The sequence below is a fragment of the Mustelus asterias genome, unplaced genomic scaffold (genome assembly GCF_964213995.1).
Source record: "Mustelus asterias unplaced genomic scaffold, sMusAst1.hap1.1 HAP1_SCAFFOLD_4460, whole genome shotgun sequence".
Classification (NCBI taxonomy): domain Eukaryota; kingdom Metazoa; phylum Chordata; class Chondrichthyes; order Carcharhiniformes; family Triakidae; genus Mustelus; species Mustelus asterias.
This window is the reverse complement of record NW_027594403.1, coordinates 3,417-16,687: the sequence shown is the minus strand read 5'-3', so window position 1 is coordinate 16,687 and position 13,271 is coordinate 3,417. Positions and strand designations below refer to the sequence as shown.

Sequence of the window (13,271 nt, the reverse complement as noted above, 5' to 3'; positions counted from 1 at the left end):
TACTGATGTTAATCCAGCTCCCTCACACTGTCACTCAGTAACCCCTCTCCCCCAGCACCCTGTGTTACTGACTGTATCTGTACTGATGTTAATCCAGCTCCCTCACACTGTCACTCAGTAACCCCTCTCCCCCAGCACCCTGTGTTACTGACTGTATCTGTACTGATGTTAATCCAGCTCCCTCACACTGTCACTCAGTAACCCCTCTCCCCCCAGCACCCTGTGTTACTGACTGTATCTGTACTGATGTTAATCCAGCTCCCACACACTGTCACTCAGTAACCCCTCTCCCCCCCAGCACCCTGTGTTACTGACTGTATCTGTACTGATGTTAATCCAGCTCCCACACACTGTCACTCAGTAACCCCTCTCCCCCAGCACCGTGTTACTGACTGTATCTCTACTGATGTTAATCCAGCTCCCTCACACTGTCACTCAGTAACCCCTCTCCCCCAGCACCCTGTGTTACTGACTGTATCTGTACTGATGTTAATCCAGCTCCCTCACACTGTCACTCAGTAATTGCCCTCTCCCCGCTGCTGACCCCGGAGCCCCAGACGGTCACTGACCTTGTAGCGGCTGCCGTAGGTGAGATCGAGCTCGGACTCCTCCGGGTTGAAGGACATTCCGGGTTTCTTGGTCATCATCTTGGTGTAGATCGCCTCGTTGGGTTGAACGCGAATCACCAGCTCGTTCCGCTTACACTGACTATTGAAAATGTCACCTGGAACATCCCGGAACTGCAGCCTCACCTCTGCCTTGCGTTCGTTCAAAGCCTTCCCACAACGCATCACAAACGGGACTCCTAGGGGCAACACAGGCAAGGAGGTACTCAACTTCACCCACAGTGCAGCGCTCCCTCAGCACTGACCCTCCCACAGTGCGGCGCTCCCTCAGCACTGACCCTCCCACAGTGCGGCGCTCCCTCAGCACTGACCCTCCCTCAGCACTGACCCTCCCACAGTGCGGCGCTCCCTCAGCACTGACCCTCCCACAGTGCGGCGCTCCCTCAGCACTGACCCTCCCACAGTGCAGGGCTCCCTCAGCACTGACCCTCCCACAGTGCAGCACTCCCTCAGCACTGACCCTCCCACAGTGCGGCGCTCCCTCAGCACTGACCCTCCCACAGTGCAGCGCTCCTTCAGCACTGAATCTCCCACAGTGCGGCGCTCCCTCAGCACTGAATCTCCCACAGTGCAGCGCTCCTTCAGCACTGAATCTCCCACAGTGCGGCGCTCCCTCAGCACTGACCCTCCCACAGTGCGGCGCTCCTTCAGCACTGAATCTCCCACAGTGCGGCGCTCCCTCAGCACTGACCCTCCCACAGTGCGGCGCTCCCTCAGCACTGACCCTCCCACAGTGCGGCGCTCCCTCAGCACTGACCCTCCCACAGTGCGGCGCTCCCTCAGCACTGACCCTCCCACAGTGCGGCGCTCCCTCAGCACTGACCCCTGTCAGTGAATCTGGCACACACGATGATACTCACCGTCCCAACGTTCATTGTTAACATACAGCACAGCGGCAGCGTAGGTGGGGGTGACGGAACCTTTGGGAACAGTCGGGTCATCGAGATAACCTTTCTTCGCCTCTCCCTGTCCCTTCGGGTCCCCCACGTACTGACCAAGGACAACATTCTCCAGCTCAATCTGCGGAACTGACTTCAGAACTTTCACCTACATGAGACAGGAGCTTGTTCACACTCTTCACACAGAGAATCTCCCTCTACACTGTCCCCATCAAACACTCCCAGGACAGGTACAGCACGGGGTTAGATACAGAGTAAAGCTCCCTCTACACTGTCCACATCAAACACTCCCAGGACAGGTACAGCACGGGGTTAGATACAGAGTAATGTTCCCTCTACACTGTCCCCATCAAACACTCCCAGGACAGGTACAGCACGGGGTTAGATACAGAGTAATGTTCCCTCTACACTGTCCCCCATCAAACACTCCCAGGACAGGGACAGCACGGGGTTAGATACAGAGTAAAGCTCCCTCTACACTGTCCCCATCAAACACTCCCAGGTCACGTACAGCACGGGGTTAGATACAGAGTAAAGCTCCCTCTGCACTGTCCCCCATCAAACACTCCCAGGACAGGTACAGCACGGGGTTAGATACAGAGTAAAGCTTCCTCTACACTGTCCCCCATCAAACACTCCCAGGACAGGTACAGCACGGGGTTAGATACAGAGTAAAGCTTCCTCTACACTCTGAGGAGGGAAAACAGCTGACATTTCGAGTCCAGATGACCCTTTGTCAAAGCTAAAAGGCTTTTAGAAAGTGGGAGATATTTATACTGCAGGGGGAGGGAATGAAAGATGAGTCATAGCCACAGAAACCAGGGGAAAGGCTGCTAATGGCAGCCCATAGAGAGAATAAAAGGGTGCAAACGGCCAAACGGCAGAGACGCTGAAATCAGAGGGTAAACTGTGACAGATTAGGATGCAGGGGGGAGGGGGGCGGGGGGGGGGGGGGGGGGGGGGGGGGGAATGGGTGGGGGGGGGGGGAAGGGGAGGGGTGGGGGGAGATAAAATGGAGAAAAAGGGGAAGCCAAGGGGGAGAAAGTTAAGGAAAGGCAGGGATAAAATAGGGGGGAAAGACCATAAGACATAGGAGCAGAATTAGGCCACTCGGCCCATCGAGTCTGCTCCGCCATTCAATCATGGCTGATATTTTCCTCATCTCCATTCTCCTACCTTTTCCCCCGTAACCCCTAATCCCCTTATTCATCAAGAACCTATCTATCTCTGTCTTAAAGACACTCAATGACCTGGCCTCCACAGCCTTCTGCGGCAAAGAGTTCCACAGATTCACCAATCTCTGGCTGAAGAAATTCCTCCTCATCTCTGTTTTAAAGGATCGTCCCTTTACCCTGAGGTTGTGCCCTCTGGTTCTAGTTTTTCCTACTATTGGAAACATCCTCTCCACGTCCACTCTATCCAGGCCTCGCAGTATCCTGTAAGTTTCAATAAGATCCCCCCCTCATCCTTCTAAACTCCAACGAGTACAGACCCAGAGTCCTCAACCGTTCCTCAGACAAACTCTTCATTCCAGGGATCATTCTTGTGAACCTCCTCTGGACCCTTTCCAAGGCCAGCACATCCTTCCTTAGATACGGGGCCCAAACCTGCTCACAATACTCCAAATGGGGTCTGACCAGAGCCTTATACAGCCTCAGAAGTCCATCCCTGTTCTTGTATTCTAGCCCTCTCAACATGAATGCGAACATTGCATTTGCCTTCCTAACTGCTGACCGAACCTGCACGTTAATCTGAAGGGAATCTTGAACAATGACTCCCAAGTCCCTTTGTGTTTCTGATTTCCTGAGCATTTTCCCCATTTCGAAAATAGTCTCTGCCTCCATTCCTCCTTCCAAAGTGCAAAACCTCACACTTTCCCACATTGTATTCCATCTGCCACTTCTCTGCCCAGGGGGAGAAAGAAAGATGGAGAAAGACCATGAAGAAATAAAAGGTAGAGATCAGTAAAAAATAAAATAGAATGAAAACAAAGGGGGTGGAGCTAATCATCTGAAGTTGTTGAACTCGCTGTTGAGACCGGAAGGCTGGAAGATGAGATGCTGTTCCTCCAGTTTGCGTTGAGCTTCACTGGAACATTGCAGCAGTAAGAGTTTTAACAACACCAGGTTCAAGTCCAACAGGTTTATTTGGTAGCAAATACCATTAGCTTTCGGAGCGCTGCTCCTTCGTCAGATGGAGTGGATTCATGAGGGGAAAGTCGTGCTTGACGAACATGTTGGATTTTTATGAAGATGTGACTAGGGCGGTTGATGGAGGAGAACCGGTGGATGCGGTGTTTTTGGATTTCCAAAAGGCGTTTGATAAGGTGCCCCATAAAAGGCTGCTGAAGAAGATTAGGGCACACGGAGTTGGGGGTAGTGTGTTAAAGTGGATTGGGGACTGGCTATCCGACAGGAAGCAAAGAGTCGGAATAAATGGGTGTTTTTCCGGTTGGAGGAAGGTAACTAGTGGCGTGCCGCAGGGATCGGTACTCGGGCCGCAACTATTTACCATTTATATAGATGATCTGGAGGAGGGGACGGAGTGTAGGGTAACGAAGTTTGCAGACGACACAAAGATAAGTGGAAAAGTGAATCGTGTGGAGGACGGAGAAGATCTGCAGAGAGATTTGGACAGGCTGAGTGAGTGGGCGAGGATATGGCAAATGGAGTATAACGTTGAGAAATGCGAGGTTATACACTTTGGAGGAAATAATAACAAATGGGATTACTATCTCAATGGAAACAAATTAAAACATGCTACCGTGCAAAGGGACCTGGGGGTCCTTGTGCATGAGACGCAAAAGCCCAGTCTGCAGGTACAACAGGTGATCAAGAAGGCAAATGGGATGTTGGCCTATATTGCGAGGGGGATAGAATATAAAAGCAGGGATGTCTTGATGCACCTGTACAGGGCATTGGTGAGGCCGCAGCTGGAATACTGTGTGCAGTATTGGTCCCCTTATATGAGGAAGGATATATTGGCATTGGAGGGAGTGCAGAGAAGGTTCACCAGGTTGATACCGGAGATGAGGGGTTTGGATTATGAGGAGAGGCTGAGGAGATTGGGTTTGTACTCGTTGGAGTTTAGAAGGATGAGGGGGGATCTTATGGAGACTTATAAGATAATGCGGGGGCTGGATAGGGTGGAGGCGGAGAGATTCTTTCCACTTAGTAAGGAAGTTAAAACTAGAGGACACAGCCTCAAAATAAAGGGGGGTCGGTTTAGGACAGAGTTGAGGAGGAACTTCTTCTCCCAGAGGGTGGTGAATCTCTGGAATTCTCTGCCCACTGAGGTGGTGGAGGCTACCTCGCTGAATATGTTTAAGGCGCGGATGGATGGATTCCCGATCGGTAAGGGAATTAAGGGTTATGGGGAGCAGGCGGGTAAGTGGTACTGATCCACGTCAGATCAGCCATGATCTTATTGAATGGCGGGGCAGGCTCGAGGGGCTAGATGGCCGACTCCTGCTCCTATTTCTTATGTTCTTATGTTCTTATCTGACGAAGGAGCAGCGCTCCGAAAGCTAATGGTATTTGCTACCAAATAAACCTGTTGGACTTGAACCTGGTGTTGTTAAAACTCTTACTGTGTTCACCCCAGTCCAATGCCGGCGTCTCCACATCATGACATTGCAGCAGGCCAAGGACAGACATGTGGCCATGGGAGCAGGATCGTGGGTTAAAATGGCAGCAACCGGAAGGTCAGGGTCCTGATTGCGCACAGACCGAAGGTGCTCAGCAAAACGATCACCCAGTCTACGCTCGGTCTCTGAGAGACCAGCTTAGATACAGGGGTACGTCGGGGGGCCCGCCGGTGTGGAGGGGGGGGGAGTGGGGGGGGGGGGGAGGTTACTGACCTTCTCATCCCTGACATCATCGGAGTTGGTCGAGGCGGGTTTCTCCATGGCAACCAGACACAACATCTGCATCATGTGATTCTGCATGACATCCCTGCGGAGAGAGAATGAGACTGGAGAGTCTAGGCAGAGGGATCTGGGTGTCCTTGCTCGTGAGTCACGGAAAGTCGCTATTATTTGTGTCACAAGTAAGGCTGACATTAACACTGCGATGAAGTTACTGTGAAAATCCCCCACTCGCCACACTCCTGTTCGGGTTACACTGAGGGAGAATTTAGCATGGCCAATGCACCCTAACCAGCACCTCTTTCAGACTGTGGGAGGAAACCGGAGCACCCGGAGGAAACCCACGCAGACACGGGGAGAACGTGCAGACTCCGCACAGACAGTGACCCAAGCCCGGGAATCGAACCCAGGTCCCTAGCACTGTGAGGCAGCAGTGCTAACCCACTGTGCCACCCGAAATGTGATCGGATTATGGTTGCGCTATTGGCTGGGTGTCCCAGAACTTTCTGGAAGGTTCGGACAGTTTGAGGATAAAGGTACACTCCCGCCCTTTTATTTCCTGTGATAACTCAGAGACCCCCCCCCGGCCACAAGGAGTGCCGTGAAGAACATCTTCAGAGAAAGAGCAGGAGGGCAGCATTTACATCGGGAACGAACCTGGCCATTTGGTTCTAAACCGGGTAGCATTAGTTTTCAGTTAAAGAATTAGAGTTAATGTTCTGTTAAAGAGATAACGTCCTGTTAAGAGTTAAAGTATTGTAACTGTTGTTTGAGTTTGGTATCTAACATGTTAAATCCCTTTATTTGAGTCGCTACGTGTGTTTGCTCAGTCACATTAAGCTGGAATGCTTGGAAGAGTTTAAATTAGTCACCGAATAATCCCTGGAACCTCCAAGCTGTCTCGTGGAGGGGCTGTCGATCCTGCGCCAAGTACAGGCAGCAGGCTGCTCGACTGCAAGGTGCCTCACAAGTGAACCATGCACAGCTACGGCCCAACACCAGCAAGCCCCGACTCCGTGACGCCAAGTACGGTCGCCAAGTGCCGCAGCAGAGGGGTCACTCGATTCACCCCTCGGCTGTCCGAGGGGCTGAGGCGCCCGGTCCGAGGGAGAGGACGTGCAGCGTGGGCGAGGGCGCGCAATGTGGGGGTGGGCGATGACGATGGCCCAGTGGGGTTATCGCTAAGACTAGCAATCCAGAAATGCAGCGAATGTTCTGGGGACCCGGGTTCGAATCCCGCCGCGGCAGATGGTGGAATTTGAATTCAATAAAAAAATATCTGGAATTAAGAATCTACTGATGACCCGTTGTCGGAAAAACCCATCTGGTCCCTTTAGGGAAGGAAATCTGCCGTCCTTACCCCGGTCTGGCCTACATGTGACTCCAGAGCCACAGCAATGTGGGTGACTCTCAACTGCCCTCCAAGGGCAACTAGGGATGGGCAATAAATGCTGGGCCCAGCCAGCAACGCCCGGGTCCCATGAGTGAATTAAAAAATTGTGGAGGGGGAGACTTGCGGAATGTGGGAGAGCGTGAGGAACGTGGATTAGGAGCTCAGGAGTCCAATAGGATGCAAAGGGGTGGGTGTGGGATGACTGGGGGGGAACCCTGATGCATACTTACCGAATAATCCCAAACTCATCAAAGTACCCCCCGCGGCCCTCCGTCCCAAACGGCTCCTTAAAGGTCAGGATCACAGAGGCGATATTATCCCGGTTCCACACTGGGCCAAATATCCGGTTAGCAAATCTGCAGAGGGTGCGGGAGAAGAAAAAATGGTGACGGGGATTTACAGATCGGAGCCACCCACATCACTAGTACCCCCTCCATTACTGAGGACCCCCTCCACACAAACATCATACATTCCATCATGTCTTGCTTCACTTTGTACCTAACCCCGTGCTGTACCTGTCCTGGGAGTGTTTGATGGGGTCAGTGTAGAGGGAGCTTTACTCTGTATCTAACCCCGTGCTGTACCTGTCCTGGGAGTGTTTGATGGGGGACAGTGTAGAGGGAGCTTTACTCTGTATCTAACCCCGTGCTGTCCCTGTCCTGGGAGTGTTTGATGGGGACAGTGCAGAGGGAGCTTTACTCTGTATCTAACCCCGTGCTGTACCTGTCCTGGGAGTGTTTGATGGGGACAGTGTAGAGGGAGCTTTACTCTGTATCTAACCCCGTGCTGTACCTGTCCTGGGAGTGTTTGATGGGGGACAGTGTGGAGGGAGCTTTACTCTGTATCTAACCCCGTGCTGTACCTGTCCTGGGAGTGTTTGATGGGGACAGTGTAGAGGGAGCTTTACTCTGTATCTAACCCCGTGCTGTCACTGTCCTGGGAGTGTTTGATGGGGGACAGTGTAGAGGGAGCTTTAGTCTGTATCTAACCCCGTGCTGTACCTGTCCTGGGAGTGTTCGATGGGGGCAGTGGAGAGGGTGCTTTACTCTGTATCTAACACCGTGCTGTACCTGTCCTGGGAGCGTTTGATGGGAACAGTGTAGAGGGAGCTTTACTCTGTATCTAACCTTGTGCTGTACCTGTCCTGGGAGTGTTTGATGGGGACAGTGTAGAGGGAGCTTTACTCTGTATCTAACCCCGTGCTGTACCTGTCCTGGGAGTGTTTGATGGGGGACAGTGTAGAGGGAGCTTTACTCTGTATCTAACCCCGTGCTGTAACCTGTCCTGGGAGTGTTTGATGGGGACAGTGTAGAGGGAGCTTTACTCTGTATCTAACCCCGTGCTGTACCTGTCCTGGGAGTGTTTGACGGGGACAGTGTAGAGGGAGCTTTAGTCTATATCTAACCCCGTGCTGTACCTGTCCTGGGAGTGTTTGATGGGGACAGTGTAGAGGGAGCTTTAGTCTATATCTAACCCCGTGCTGTACCTGTCCTGGGAGTGTTTGATGGGGACAGTGCAGAGGGAGCTTTACTCTGCATCTAACCCCGTGCTGTACCTGTCCTGGGAGTGTTTGATGGGGGACAGTGTCGAGGGAGCTTTAGTCTATATCTAACCCCGTGCTGTACCTGTCCTGGGAGTGTTTGATGGGGGACAGTGTCGAGGGAGCTTTAGTCTATATCTAACCCCGTGCTGTACCTGTCCTGGGAGTGTTTGATGGGGACAGTGTAGAGGGAGCTTTACTCTGTATCTAACCCCGTGCTGTACCTGTCCAGGGAGTGTTTGATGGGGGACAGTGTAGAGGGAGCTTTACTCTGTATCTAACCCCGTGCTGTCCCTGTCCTGGGAGTGTTTGATGGGGGACAGTGTAGAGGGAGCTTTACTCTGTATCTAACCCCGTGCTGTCCCTGTCCTGGGAGTGTTTGATGGGGACAGTGTAGAGGGAGCGTTACTCTGTATCTAACCCCGTGCTGTACCTGTCCTGGGAGTGTTTGATGGGGACAGTGTAGAGGGAGCGTTACTCTGTATCTAACCCCGTGCTGTCCCTGTCCTGGGAGTGTTTGTTGGGGGACAGTGTAGAGGGAGCTTTACTCTGTATCTAACCCCGTGCTGTACCTGTCCTGGGAGTGGTTGATGGGGACAGTGTAGAGGGAGCGTTACTCTGTATCTAACCCCGTGCTGTCCCTGTCCTGGGAGTGTTTGATGGGGACAGTGTAGAGGAAGCTTTACTCTGTATCTAACCCCGTGCTGTACCTGTCCTGGGAGTGTTTGATGGGGGACAGTGTAGAGGGAGCTTTACTCTGTATCTAACCCCGTGCTGTACCTGTCCTGGGCGTGTTTGATGGGGGACAGTGTAGAGGGAGCTTTACTCTGTATCTAACCCCGTGCTGTACCTGTCCTGGGAGTGTTTGATGGGGGACAGTGTAGAGGGAGCTTTAGTCTGTATCTAACCCCGTGCTGTACCTGTCCTGGGAGTGTTCGATGGGGGCAGTGTAGAGGGTGCTTTACTCTGTATCTAACCCCGTGCTGTACCTGTCCTGGGAGTGTTTGATGGGGACAGTGTAGAGGGAGCTTTACTCTGTATCTAACCGTGTGCTGTACCTGTCCTGGGAGTGTTTGATGGGGACAGTGTAGAGGGAGCTTTACTCTGTATCTAACCCCGTGCTGTACCTGTCCTGGGAGTGTTTGATGGGGGACAGTGTAGAGGGAGCTTTACTCTGTATCTAACCCCGTGCTGTACCTGTCCTGGGAGTGTTTGATGGGGACAGTGTAGAGGGAGCTTTACTCTGTATCTAACCCCGTGCTGTACCTGTCCTGGGAGTGTTTGATGGGGACAGTGTAGAGGGAGCTTTAGTCTATATCTAACCCCGTGCTGTACCTGTCCTGGGAGTGTTTGATGGGGACAGTGTAGAGGGAGCTTTAGTCTATATCTAACCCCGTGCTGTACCTGTCCTGGGAGTGTTTGATGGGGACAGTGTAGAGGGAGCTTTACTCTGTATCTAACCCCGTGCTGTACCTGTCCTGGGAGTGTTTGATGGGGGACAGTGTAGAGGGAGCTTTACTCTGTATCTAACCCCGTGCTGTACCTGTCCTGGGAGTGTTTGATGGGGACAGTGCAGAGGGAGCTTTACTCTGAATCTAACCCCGTGCTGTACCTGTCCTGGGAGTGTTTGATGGGGGACAGTGTAGAGGGAGCTTTACTCTGTATCTAACCCCGTGCTGTACCTGTCCTGGGAGTGTTTGATGGGGACAGTGTAGAGGGAGCTTTACTCTGTATCTAACCCCGTGCTGTACCTGTCCTGGGAGTGTTTGATGGGGGACAGTGTAGAGGGAGCTTTACTCTGTATCTAACCCCGTGCTGTACCTGTCCTGGGAGTGTTTGATGGGGACAGTGTAGAGGGAGCTTTAGTCTATATCTAACCCCGTGCTGTACCTGTCCTGGGAGTGTTTGATGGGGACAGTGTAGAGGGAGCTTTACTCTGTATCTAACCCCGTGCTGTACCTGTCCTGGGAGTGTTTGATGGGGACAGTGCCGAGGGAGCTTTAGTCTATATCTAACCCCGTGCTGTACCTGTCCTGGGAGTGTTTGATGGGGACAGTGTAGAGGGAGCTTTACTCTGTATCTAACCCCGTGCTGTACCTGCCCTGGGAGTGTTTGACGGGGGACAGTGTAGAGGGAGCTTTACTCTGTATCTAACCCCGTGCTGTACCTGTCCTGGGAGTGTTTGGTGGGGACAGTGTAGAGGGAGCTTTACTCTGTATCTAACCCCGTGCTGTACCTGTCCTGGGTGTGTTTGATGGGGACAGTGTAGAGGGAGCTTTAGTCTATATCTAACCCCGTGCTGTACCTGTCCTGGGTGTGTTTGATGGGGACAGTGTAGAGGGAGCTTTAGTCTATATCTAACCCCGTGCTGTACCTGTCCTGGGAGTGTTTGATGGGGGACAGTGTAGAGGGAGCTTTACTCTGTATCTAACCCCGTGCTGTACCTGTCCTGGGAGTGTTTGATGGGGACAGTGTAGAGGGAGCTTTAGTCTATATCTAACCCCGTGCTGTACCTGTCCTGGGTGTGTTTGATGGGGACAGTGTAGAGGGAGCGTTACTCTGTATCTAACCCCGTGCTGTACCTGTCCTGGGAGTGTTTGATCTCTGAACTCTCTGCACAGTTTCAGGTGTATTTTGAGATGAGCTGCTGTGATTCTGACCCTGAGCCGCTTGTTCTGGTTTGGGAACAGCTCAGATTCAGGGACCACTTCCAACTCTCCGCCGTTTAGGCAGTAGTTGCTGGCGGCTGCTTGGTTTGCTGTGTCTGAGGGGGTCCCACATACTGACCCACACACAAACCCAGAGTTACAGACAATGTGGGTCCTGTCGTGGTCCCCTCACCCACCCCCCCCACTCTCCACGAGGGAAGCTGCCAGCCCCCGGACTCGCTCCCTCAGGTACAGGGCGGACCAAGTCCTGACACATTACCAGCGCCGCACTGTGGGAGGGTCAGTGCTGAGGGAGCGCCGCACTGTGGGAGGGTCAGTGCTGAGGGAGCGCCGCACTGTGGGAGGGTCAGTGCTGAGGGAGCGCCGCACTGTGGGAGGGTCAGTGCTGGGGGAGCGCCGCACTGTGGGAGGGTCAGTGCTGAGGGAGCGCCGCACTGTGGGAGCGTCAGTGCTGAGGGAGCGCCGCACTGTGGGAGGGTCAGTGCTGAGGGAGCGCCGCACTGTGGGAGGGTCAGTGCTGAGGGAGCGCCGCACTGTGGGAGGGTCAGTGCTGAGGGAGCGCCGCACTGTGGGAGGGTCAGTGCTGAGGGAGCGCCGCACTGTGGGAGGGTCAGTGCTGAGGGAGCGCCGCACTGTGGGAGGGACAGTGCTGAGGGAGCGCTGCACTGTGGGAGGGTCAGTGCTGAGGGAGCGCCGCACTGTGGGAGGGTCAGTGCTGAGGGAGCGCCGCACTGTGGGAGGGTTCAGTGCTGAGGGAGCGCCGCACTGTGGGAGGGTCAGTGCTGAGGGAGCGCCGCACTGTGGGAGGGTCAGTGCTGGGGGAGCGCCGCACTGTGGGAGGGTCAGTGCTGGGGGAGCGCCGCACTGTGGGAGCGTCAGTGCTGAGGGAGCGCCGCACTGTGGGAGGGTCAGTGCTGAGGGAGCGCCGCACTGTGGGAGGGTCAGTGCTGAGGGAGCGCCGCACTGTGGGAGGGTCAGTGCTGAGGGAGTGTCGCACTGTGGGAGGGTCAGTGCTGAGGGAGCGCCGCACTGTGGGAGGGTCAGTGCTGAGGGAGCGCCGCACTGTGGGAGGGTTCAGTGCTGAGGGAGTGCCGCACTGTGGGAGGGTCAGTGCTGAGGGAGCGCCGCACTGTGGGAGGGTCAGTGCTGAGGGAGCGCCGCACTGTGGGAGGGTCAGTGCTGAGGGAGCGCCGCACTGTGGGAGGGTCAGTGCTGAGGGCCGCCGCACTGTGGGAGGGTCAGTGCTGAGGGAGCGCCGCACTGTGGGAGGGTCAGTGCTGAGGGAGCGCCGCACTGTGGGAGGGTCAGTGCTGAGGGAGCGCCGCACTGTGGGAGGGTCAGTGCTGAGGGAGCGCCGCACTGTGGGAGGGTCAGTGCTGAGGGAGCGCCGCACTGTGGGAGGGTCAGTGCTGAGGGAGCGCCGCACTGTGGGAGGGACAGTGCTGAGGGAGCGCTGCACTGTGGGAGGGTCAGTGCTGAGGGAGCGCCGCACTGTGGGAGGGTCAGTGCTGAGGGAGCGCCGCACTGTGGGAGGGTTCAGTGCTGAGGGAATGCCGCACTGTGGGAGGGTCAGTGCTGAGGGACCGCCGCACTGTGGGAGGGTCAGTGCTGAGGGAGCGCCGCACTGTGGGAGGGTCAGTGCTGAGGGAGCGCCGCACTGTGGAAGGGTCAGTGCTGAGGGCCGCCGCACTGTGGGAGGGTCAGTGCTGAGGGAGCGCCGCACTGTGGGAGGGTCAGTGCTGAGGGAGCGCCGCACTGTGGGAGGGTCTGAAATGAGAGTCGAGTTTCCCTCTTCTGGGTACTTTCTGACGATGCCCTCTTTCCAGTGGCGATAAGATTGAATGGATAGCGATGAAGTTTGGAGCTGTCCTCAGGAGGGGAATGGAATGTGTCCCGAATCTGTTCCTATTTACCGGAGGACCATGAGGTTCTGCACCATCTCTTTGCCGAGGTAATGGTCGATGCGGTATATCTGGTCCTCACTGAACAGTGACGAGAGGTGGTCTGATAGCTTGTTGGAACTTTCCAGATCTTTACCGAATGGCTTCTCCACAATCACACGATTCCAACCACTGGAACCAGGGGGGGCAGAGGGGAAACAGAGAGCTGGTTAGACACTGGCAGAGGACGTATGCACTCCCCACCGACCGACCCCCACCCACTGCTCCCATTCCTTCCCCATACATCACAGCTTTTTTAAAGTTTATTTATTAGTGTCACAAGTAGGCTTACATTAACATACAGCTTTATAGGACCCTGGTTAGACCCCACTTGGAGTA

The 13,271-nt window shown here is 54.4% G+C and overlaps 1 protein-coding gene across 1 annotated transcript; it reads right to left on the bottom strand.

The window, feature by feature from the left end:
• Window positions 1-569: 569 nt before the first annotated feature.
• LOC144491109 (glucose-6-phosphate 1-dehydrogenase-like) lies at window positions 570-13,058 on the bottom strand (the record flags this gene model as incomplete). Its single annotated transcript, XM_078208788.1, has 5 exons — window positions 12,906-13,058; window positions 7,014-7,139; window positions 5,385-5,478; window positions 1,487-1,673; window positions 570-805 (listed from the first exon to the last, which is right to left on the bottom strand). Coding segments are annotated over exons 1-5 (669 nt in total), but the record flags the coding sequence as incomplete, so codon positions are not given.
• Between the last annotated feature and the right edge of the window lie 213 nt (window positions 13,059-13,271).